The 10,793-nt window shown below is 52.4% G+C and overlaps 1 protein-coding gene across 1 annotated transcript in view; it reads right to left on the minus strand.

Moving 5' to 3' along the window:
• Window positions 1–5,324: 5,324 nt before the first annotated feature.
• H6PD (hexose-6-phosphate dehydrogenase/glucose 1-dehydrogenase) overlaps window positions 5,325–10,793 on the minus strand; it is a 10,870-nt gene continuing 5,401 nt past the window's right edge. The window contains exons 6-7 of the mRNA XM_017743966.1: window positions 9,675–9,944; window positions 5,325–9,369 (exon numbers count right to left, since the gene is read on the minus strand). Coding sequence (XP_017599455.1) covers window positions 8,012–9,369; window positions 9,675–9,944 — 1,628 coding nt within the window. The 3' untranslated portion in view covers window positions 5,325–8,011. The remainder of the gene's footprint in view (window positions 9,370–9,674; window positions 9,945–10,793) is intronic.

Below are 10,793 nucleotides of genomic sequence, written 5' to 3' on the forward strand. Positions count from 1 at the left end.
CATCGCGGGGCGCAGGGGCGGCCCCGCTGCCCGGCCCCGCTGCCCGGCCCCGTTTCTGGGTGAGATCTGGGCTGCTTTAGTGCTGTTCTGCCACGCGGAAAACAGCGGCGAGTCCCGGCCGTGGCGCTGGGGATCTCCGCGCACGGTGCGGTCGCTGTGGGTCGCATCCTCGGTGTCCGCACACCGACACAGAGTTCCGCGTTTTTTCACATAAAAGGGGATCAGGAAGGGGCTGCCCAGGGAGGTGGCGGAGTGTCCGTGCCCGGAGGTGTTTGAGGAGTGCCCGGCCGTGGCACTTTGTACCGTGCTCCAGTTGACACGGTGGCGTTATGTCACAGCATGGACTCGATGATCTCAGAGGTCTTTTCCAACCTGATTGATTCTGTGATGTTTCAATCACTCCAGGGAATGTCTGTTTGCTTTTTAAAGACTCATTTGTTTACCGAAATGAACCAGGGAAGTACAATTCTCTTCATTTCAGTCTTCATTCAAAAAACAACTCTCTGGACAAATCTGACCCGGTAGGGTCCCTTTGAGATGACTAATTTTTCAGCATTTCCAGACAAAAAGAGTTGTTTTTAGCAGTACTGCTCAAGCTGCAAACCCGTGGATTGTCATAAATTCAGCAAGCCATATAGCATGGGATACCTCCAAGGACCACCTAAGAGCTGCAGGAAGTGGTGTGAGTGATTCAGGAGGTGGCAGTCTGCCATCTGAGTCAGTGTGGAATGAATGCCCCTGCATGCTGCTGGAGTTACTGTTTTTAGGGATTGGACACTAACATGGTCTTGACATTTCTCATCACTGATGGTCTTGGGGCACACGTGAAAAAAGAGCACAGTTAATTCATGTGCCCTCATTTTTGTGCCTCTACTTCCAGAGGACTTTGCTTTCGTCTCGGCTGAACTCAATTTCCAGCACAGGGACCTCATTCAAACAAGGTTCACCCATAAATATGTGAGTGCCTTTTCCTTACCTACATTTTAATTGGGCAGGATACTCAGCCCTTTTTCCCCTGGCTGTGCTCCTCGTAGGGAGTGCGTAGTGAGTAGTGAGGAAGGCAGTTCCTGGGTGCATTTGTGTGCTGGATCTCTGGGGAAGAAGAAGTTACATTCTGCTGAGAGCTCAACAGACTTTTTGACACATTTCATGGGCCATGCATTGATTTACAATGTAGTTACACCAGTTCTTAGAAGATAAAAAAAAACCCTGCAGCTGCACATGGGATAAAATGAAATTGTGTGGTCCCCAGGGGACTGTAGGAACCACTGCTGGGTTATTTCTGCAGCGAGGTGGTCACAGCAGGGCCTTCAGTGACAAATAACAGGGCAGGGTCCAGTGCGGAACCCACTGAGCTGACAGAAAATGTCAGAAGGAATGAACGTGGTGTGAGGGCCAAGGCAGGCAGCTACCCTGCCGAATACTCCTCTCCTCCTCACCCTTTTCAGGCCACAGAATCAAAAAATCCCTGAAGAGGACTTCAGCCAATAAAGGGGAAAAATTCTGCTGAACTCCATGGGACACTGCATGTGTGTGAAGTTGTTCATATGTGCATTCATATCTTTGCAGGACTGAGGCACTAATTTCTTGGGCATATTTTGATGTGCCTGGGGAATAGTTGCTCTATGCCAGCCACTGTGGTCCATTAAAAAAACACATTTGCATCAGATTAAATTTATTACTCTAGCTGACCAGAAACACCGGGGAGATTGTAGATACAGCACAAATATGTTCTTTCACACCCTGCAAAATAGAAATAGGAGGGTTTATGTCAAATAGATACATATTTGGGTAGCTTTTTCAAAACTACATCGCTTTGACCTGGTCCTGCTCATATTTAAGTCCCTTTTCCCCACTAATTTCAGCAGAAGTTCTTCTGCAATGTGTGTTGTGAAAGTCTCCCCCTTCAAGCTTTTTCTGCAGGATACTCTTCAGTTCTTGGACAGTTGGCCAAGCCTTGGGGGTGAGCTTCTCTGAGAGCTACTCAGTCCTGCATTTTCTTGTGTGCTGGTTCCAGGTGAGCAAGGGTTTCCTGCTCCAAGAGAGACCCCTGCTCTTTACAGCAAGAGGAGAAGTGGGGTGGAGGAGGTGTGGGAGCAGCAGGGAAGCTGGAGGAAACCAGACGTGACAAGTGCTGAAGCAGAACTTCTCAGCTTTGTGGTGGCTTCTCGCCAGATGAGATCACAGCTCCTATGGAATCTTGTCTGCTTTTATTTCCTTAGTATTTGACTTTCTTGCTTCCTTAAGAAGCAGGAATTGCTGATCTTCAATCACTCGCTTTGAACACTGCCTACATCTCAAACAACAGGACAAACAGAGGCAGAGGGGGGTGACTGACCAGGGCCAGTGCTTATGGCCTGCAATGGAATCCCTCTCAGCCTTTTTGGAGAACTGACTGGGGATGGAGCCTGGATTAGCAGAGACTTTTCCAGCTCCCATCCATGTGAATTTATGCTAAGACTATTAAAAAGAAGGTGGGAGGAGGAATGGCTTGGCATGCCTGCTTTCTTGTGGTCAGCATCCAGCACTGTAGATTAGCTCTGGGGTCTGGAAGGGGATGAGCATCCACCATCTGAAAACTGCATCCCTTTTGAATGTCTGAAGTTAAAGATTAAAATCCTTTGGACTCCCAGCACGGACTCTGAGGCTGGAACAGACTCTGTGGATGTGCTTTATGCCTGACTGACACTGCCCTTGAAGCAGGAGGCTGGCGGACTGCAGCGACAAAGGGGATCCTATTGCCTTGTGTTCGGAGGGGGTGTACAGAGACAGGCAGGCAGAAAGCCTGGAGCTCTCTGTGCCCTGGGGAGAGCAGGGGAGAGAGAGAGCAACCACTCTGCCCGGAAACATGTACGTGCTGCATGCAGGCTGTGCCTGTGGGAATTGAGGGAGACAATGCAACAGATAGTGAACAATGAGCGTCTGTAATGTGTAGCCACGAAGCCAAAGTAACCCAGTGTGCTGCAGGACAGAGAGAGGCTGTGAAAACAGCAGGCTCACGAGGGAGAAACCCTGCCAAGCCTGCTCAGAGGACAATCAACAAACCCTCCTCAGCTGGAAGATGGGGTGGAAAAGGGAGTAAAAGAGAATGGGATGGAGGAGAATAAAGAAGCATCCCCATGGGGCACTTTGCAGGAAAAAGAAGTAGTAGTCATCTACTTTTTAGTCCCTTCTTGTAACGGGAGCACTTGGATGCAGAATTTACTCCCTGTTCTTTTTAGAGCAACCCTTACATCCCCAGCTGACTGCCCAGTTAGCTCTGAGGTACCTGTACATGACTCTCTCTCCACGAGGGGAGCACCCCTGGAAATCACAGCGATTTACTGGCTGACACGGGTCCTGCAGCTGCGGGAAGAGGCCACATCCCACACGGCTTGTGCCACCTGTGCCTGTGGGGAGACGAGCACATGGTGACAGCCTGGGCATGGGAGGCCACTGGGAGTGGGAAAGCAGAGAAATAAGTTCCTTGCCTTTTTGATGGATGGCCACGGATGGAAAATGGTAGCAACCAGGACGATACAGGAACAGCAGCGGTGGAGCAGCTCCCGGGAGAACAGCTGGGCAGGGAGCTCGCCGTGCCCCAGGAGCCCCGGCTCATCTCCATCCGTGCCGGTGTCAGACACAGCTGTGCTGGTCTGGGCCTCTGGAAAACGCTGCTCCGGCAGGACAGGGCTGGGAAAAGCGGCTGCCAGCAGCTCCTGCAGCACGGGCAAGCAGCACCCTCTGCTGCTGGCAGAGCTGTCTCCAGAGCTGCTCTGTGCCTGGGGGTGCTGGCAGGGAGGAGCCGCGGAAAGGCACCGCAGCGATGTCCCGTGCTGGGAGCGCAGGGGAGGTGTCCCCGCTCCCCCGGCACGGGACGCTCGCCGTGGAGCTGTGCCGCTGCCAGCGCCCTCCCGAGAAGGCTCGGGGGTGATGCGGGACCCAGGCAGCCAGATGGATCCTCGTCGCCCTTGGGTTTTTCCCCTCCCTCGTGCTGCAGACTTTTCGCTTTTCCCGAATTAAGCTTTTTAGCAGCACTCAGGTCCATCCCACAAGCACATTCCCAAATGGGATGTGCACGCCTCAGACAGACGCAGAGTGCTTGGTCTCTTCCTCCCATTTCCTCCCTCTTCCCTGAGTGAAGCTGCCCTTTTCCCCAGCATCTGACTCAAGGTTTCCCTTCTTCATGCGGGCAAATATCCAAAACCACTCCCTCCGCTCCCTCTCCTCTCTTGCCCCTTTTTAGGCAATGGCCACATTTTCAATCCCATTTTTCGGGGAGAGGAAGGCAATGAACCACATCCCTGCTAAGGCAGGCAATGAATCTGGAGGTACAAATCCTGCTAAGGAGCACCCTGAGCTGTGCACAAAGCAGAAGCAGAGCATGGCACCAAAAACTTGTTTTAAAAAAGCGTTTAGACACTGAAAGTTTTGCTCCTTTTACCACCTCTGCCTCTGGTCCCTGTGTTTGGGGGGCATTCACTGTTCCTGGTACTGTTGAAGCATCTGGAGAGGGTTTGGCCGCTGAAAAGCCCCACACCCCGGCGCTACATCAATGCCCTGCTGCAGCAGCAGCCCAAGAATCCACTGCAAACCGGGTCTGTGAGGGGCAGAGCCCTTCCAGCCGCAGCCAGGGAAACCAGCACTTGTGAATCAGCAGGACTGCAGCAAGAAAGCATCTGATTTAAATCCTCCCATCCTCCCCTTGCCAGGAAAATGAAGTCTTCCCCTGGGGCACTGGGATGAAACTGCTGTGCTCCTCCTCCCCTTCCCCGGGCATGCTGTGCCTGCTCTCTCTGTGGGATGAAGGTGTCAGGTGGGATTTTCCTTTGGGTCTGGGCAGGAGCGCTTGGGAATCAGCTGGAGTGGAGGCCAGGACTCAGCTCTGGGACCTTCCCAAGGGCCCTGCCAGCCCGAGTCACAGCACAGCTCCTGCTGGAACTTCAACTGCAGCCTCTCAGCTCACAGATTGATAGACTGCACTTAAAAATGCACTCCTATAAACTCTGTGTTGTTAAGCAGCTCTGCACTATGGTGACAGTATCCATGGAAATGCAACTCAGGGAGTAAATGTGGATCAGGGGAGGCTTTCCTGAGGCCTGGCCATTCCAGGACCCTGCACAGCATTGGGTGATTCCATCTTCTCACCTTAAAAGGGCTTTGGCTGCTCCTTGTTTTGAAAAGTCCTGGCCTTGTCTGGATGAGACACCAAAAAAAAAAAGCAAGAGTCAGAGTGAACATTTAATACTGCAGTGACATTGTCCACTATGCACAACTAAAACCCCAAAACTTCACTCACCAGGAGGACAGGGAAAAACTCTCTGGAAGAAATTAAAATACACTTATTATTAAAAACTATTTATTTTTTATAAATACAATTCTTCATTCATTAAACAACATGAAAAGAATCACAAAACTTTACTCATGGGAAAAAGGATTTTACAATTTGATTTATAAAAGTTGATGTGAAAAATGAATTATTTCCAGCGCTAGTTTTCTGTAAGACATATAAATAATCATACCACTGAATTGTAGGAATGCACTTGACATTAAAAAAATTGATAAAAATTGGTATCAATAATCACTTACAGGAGAAACAGAGTGTAAGAAGTCACTCCATGGAGCTGCCTTTGCAAAGAAAGGTTAATACAAGCTCTCAAGAAGGTGCACACCTTCTATTAATAACTTTCCCAAAATAAAAATAGCCCTGGTTCCTTGGCGTACAGCCCAGTGGATTGCTACCATTCCTCCTCATCAGATTTGTTGCTCATTTAACCCTTTTTCCCACCCAGTCTCTCGTTCCAGTCGTAAATTTTGTATATTCCAAAATATTTGGTTTTCATTTAGCAAATGCTAAGTATTAAAGAGTTTAACAGGAATTGTCTGTGTGAAAAAAACCCCACAGTTCTAAAAAATCCCCCAAACAACCCAGACAGCTCCATTCACGAAGGAAAACATGGGGAAACTTTTAATGGATTTTAATAAAATCTAGGATGAATTTTGGGGTGACCCACTAGATAGAGACTTCACAAATAAACCCTATTTTCAGCTGGAAAAGACAGTAGCTCCCTGGGAAAAAACCCATGTGCTTACTCAAAAAGTGCAAATAAACCTCTCAGTGTTTATTTCAATTATTATTGCCAGCCACCCATTAACAAGAAAGTGTGCAAAAATAGGAAAACTCCAATGCCACAATCACCTGTGAGACAGGAATAAACTCCGGTGTTCATAACAATATAGTTACTCTCACATAGGTCAATTTTTAATTAAAACTTGTTCCCTCACACCAAACAGAAAAGAACTGGAATGAAGTTAACGTGGACATTTCTGTTTAAAAAGAAATGGTGTTTGAATTCATGGACGTACCAGACCTAAACCACCTTGCTCTGCACAGCTGCTCCAACCACTGTGGTGGATTTTGGAGCCAGTGTCTGCCAGGACACAGCCACAGAAAGAGTTATTCCAGAGAGCTCCTGGCCACGGGAGCCTGCAGTGCTCCCCTTCCTCCTGCTCTCTCTGGGCTTGGAGCTGGGGGTTAACCCTGCCTGTGACCAGGGCACACCCAGAGCAAACACCCCCAAAAGGGGGACACCAGCCATGCCAGCTGGCAAACCTGCCCAGGTAAGGCACTGCCTCAAAGGTAAATAACCCATCAGAGCATTTGGGGATGTCCTGGAAGCAGAGGACACCCCTTGTGCGTGGCAGCGTTCTGGGAAGGTGAAAGTCAGAGAATTAGGAAAGGGAGAGTGGGGTCTCTGGGCACACTGGGTGTCTCCAACGCTCCCTGTGAGCAGCAGAACCACACGTCTCTATAAATTTCTGTACATTCCTATAAATTTCTGTACATTCCCACGAGCACTTTCTGTTGTCCTGTCAGAGGTGAATCTGCCAGTCCCGTGTGCCCAAGGGCTGTGCACAGGGAAAACTCCCTCCCTCCTAAGTCAGTGTCCACGAGCTCAAAGAGCACCACCACCTCCTGCCAACCCTGCAGCTCCCTCAGCGTGTGCAGCAGTGACAGATGTGTGTGCACTTTACAAAGCTGCCTCCCACAGAAACTTCACAAGCCACCAAATGATGCTGAAAGCTTCCGTTCTGAGGAGAGAAAAGTTCATTTCAGAGACTGAGACAGTTAAAGGAAACATTTCTTTGCTAGCTAAACCCAACAACTCCTCTGAGCACCAAGCTTTTCCCTCAATAATTATTGCACTGCTGGCAAACAACAGCTCTGTGAGCTGCCATATTCCTCACCCTGTCCCCATTATTTTAACAGCCTAAAAAGCGGTTTGTCTTCCTTCCCCATCCCCCGTGGTATCAGCCATCCACTTAATGAACGCAGCTAATTACTGCTCACAGGCTCAGCCTCTGCTGCTGGGCAGTTTGCAAAGGCTCAGGACTGCAGCGAGCTCACAAATCCCTGTCAGCAGTTAGGGGCCACCTGCCACAAAGGGCAGCGGGTGTCTGTGCTCCCAGGAAAGCACAGCCACAGCCAGAGCCTGGCTCCCAACGGGACGGGCTGCACGGACAAGGTTACGGATCCATGTGCACACAACCATCATTTCACTGAGACAACGACTCTGGCCCAGCCAGACTGAGCAGGGCAGGGGATGAATGTGTTATTGTTGTCTTTTAGCCTGAGAATTATATAAAATTTACATAGAAGAATTTGGCAGGCAGTTGATTTAACAAGTCTCCTGTAGTGCCTGTGAGGTAGTTACATGCCAGTAAGCACAAAGGCCTGACAGCAAAACTGAGGCACTTCAAGGTGAGGTCATTTGTCCAAAATCTCGGTCAGAACCCAGAGCAGAGCCAGAAATGCTGCTCTGGGCTCTTGGCTCCTCTTGGCTCCTCCTGGACACTGAGCCCAGCTTCCTCCAGGCTCAATGTCAGAGGTGCTGCAGGCCACGGATCTCCCAGAAGGTTGGAGGTGTCAGGGGTGAAGCCGCTGCTGGCAGCAGAGGAACGTGGACACGGTGTAGGAGAATCCAGGGTGTCAAGGCCACACAGACAAGGGAGGAGGGACATTGTGAAGGCATCACCCAAGCAGAGCTTCATAATCCACGTACCAGACCAGCTGGCCAGAGCTGGGGCTGACGCCTGAGATCGGCCACTTCCTGGGCTCGTGGCCCACTCTGCTGAGCAGGGTGGTGATGTCATGCTTGCCCTTCCCCAAAACCAGGACAAACACCTGCCTGGCCCTGTTGATGAGGGGCAGGCTGAGGCTCATCCTCTGGTGAGGTTTGACAGGGCTCTCGGTCAGCACCACGGTGGGAGCCCCTTCCAGGCCGTTCTCGGCGCGGGGGAAGAGCGAGGCCGTGTGCCCGTCCGTGCCCATCCCCAGCAGCACCAGGTCAAAGCTGGCGTTGGCCACCAGGGCCATGATGTCCTTGGCATAGAGCTCTGCTCCCCTGTCCTCCTCCACGCAGAGGCGCCGGTTGAGGTGCACGGGCATGGGGTGGATGTTGAAGTAGGGCACCCTGACGTGCTGCAGGAGGTGCCTGTGCAGGCCCAGGAAGTTGGACTCGCTGTCGGTCAGGGGCACGCAGCGCTCGTCCACCAGCCAGATGTGAGTGTGCTTCCAGGGGAAGCCGTAGTGGTGCCTTGCCAGCCGCTGGAACAGCACCATGGGGCTGGAGCCGCCCGACAGCGCCAGGTGGAACTGCCCAGAGCGAGCCACGCTCCTCACTGCTGCCTCCTCCATGTCGGACGCCAGCTGGGAAATCAGGTCCTCAGCCCACGCTGAGACCAGGGGACTTTGCCGAAATTTGGACTGGATTGCCCTGAAATCACTTGGCATCTGCCCCCTGGGGTTCAGCCGCTCCGCTGGCTCTGCCAGGGTGAACGCCACTCCCCCGCTCACCATCTCAAAGTCCAGGAGGTGCTGGTTCTCCACGCCCCCGGGGTAGAGGCGTGGGGGCTGGCGGGAGGTGCTGTCCAGCAGAGGTGTCCAGAAGGCCCAGGAGGCCAGCAGGTTCTCCGTGGTGATGAAGAAATCCTTCCTGCCGTGGTAGATGTGGGAGATGAGGACAGAATATGCATCTCTCTCTTTCACAGGGCTGTACATGTAGAAATCAGACAGTGGCTGTCCGAAGACGTGCAGGTCTGACCGAGCCTCTGCTTCTTTCCAACTGTCTTTGGGCATGACAGGCTGGAAGAGGTTCCTGCTCACCAGCACCGCAGGGGTGTTGAGTGCACCGTGCCCGAAGTGGAAGATGATCTGTTTGGGTTTACACTGGCTGTGCCCTGCATCCCTCAGAGCGCCACTCTGAGTGCAGTAGGCCCTGTTCTTGAAGAGCACACGGGCGTAACCCACCCGTTCATCCAGAGCCTTCCCAGAGGTGAGGAGGAAGGGGACCCCTTCCCAGCGCAGGCTGTTGCTGCAGATCAGCACTCCTGGAACGACAGAGATCCCAGCTACCATCCCACACGTGGACAGCAGGCGCTCCCGGGGGTCCCCATCACCTGCCCATTACTGTCCCTCCTCAGCTCCCAGAAATCCTGGGTCATTAGTCAACTGACATGACAACAGCGTTATCCTGTCCAGCTCCCAGCTACCACGTCAGTGGATGCCTGGACACATCCCTAAGTCAGCAGTGAGGTCCAGAGCCATGGAGCTGGTACTGCATGCAAGGACTCGCATCTCCTGCTCTCCTCAGCTCTGACTGCTCCCCTTGCCAGGGCCCAGCCCAAACTCTCACCTGCAAAGGTTGGTGTGGTGCTGACGTAGCCCCGTGCCTCCTGCAGCTCCTCCTGCACCTGGCTGTCGTAGGCCTGGTACTGCCCCAGCACGGCACTGCTCCTCTCCAGGCCCCACAGCGACTGGAACGCCTGCAGCTTGTGCTGCACCACCTCGTGGGCACTGCTCACGTTGGCGGGGAGCTCCATGATCAGGAACATGAGGGCCTCGGTGAGGTGGTTCTGCAGCACGTCCCGGATGACCCCGTACTGCTCGTAGAAGCTGGTGCGGCCTGGGCACAGCGAGGAGGCAAAATGCTGCTCAGGTGATGTGCTTCCCTTGTCTGCATTATAGCTCCAAGCTCCTTTCCTCCCCACACAACGATTAACCTGAAGCAATCAAGCTCAGGGAAGCTGTGGATGTCCCACCACTGGATGTGTTCAAGGTGTGGTTGGACAGAGCTCTGGGCAACCTGTCCCAGTGGAAGCTGTCACTGCTTGTAGCAGGACTAGATGGTTTTCCTGTCCTCAGAAGGCTCTGGCTGAGCCATACCCTCTGGAGACAAAATTTCGTGCACAAAGCCATGCTTCCCTTTCCCTGCCTGGCTTCTCATGAGGTGGGAACAGTGGGAGAAGGACAATGCACTTCTGGAGTGACTCAAGGCTGTGTCACCAGGAGCAGGCTGCATCATGACCACAGGCTTCCCCTATTGACTGATAATTTATCTCCCCTGCTCTATTCCAAAGGCACACTCATTAATGGAATCAATGCTGCAGACTTGCTGGGAGCCAGGCTGCCAGCTGAAGCTGCACAGAGGAAAAAAGATATCAAATGAAAAATCACCAAGTTGTTCAGAGAGGGGAGGGCACAGGGAGTAGCTGGGGCTGTGCACAGACAATGCTGTTCTCCCTGAACCTCTCTGCAGTGCATCCCTCTCCCACAAACAGGCTCAGATGAGCTCTGAGCTGCCAAACCAAAGACTTCTCCAAGTTTGATAAAATTGCATTAATTGAGTTGGTGATGGCTGGGGGAGGGAGGCAGAGGTAAAGTGAGTGGGGGAGCAATCCTGATGGTGCAGAGCCCAGGGCACCTGCCGTGCCCAGAAGGGCTGCGGGGGGCAGCCCAGCCCGGAGGTTTGTGT

Source organism: Corvus brachyrhynchos, unplaced genomic scaffold, assembly GCF_000691975.1.
Source record: "Corvus brachyrhynchos isolate BGI_N302 unplaced genomic scaffold, ASM69197v1 scaffold68, whole genome shotgun sequence".
Taxonomy (NCBI): domain Eukaryota; kingdom Metazoa; phylum Chordata; class Aves; order Passeriformes; family Corvidae; genus Corvus; species Corvus brachyrhynchos.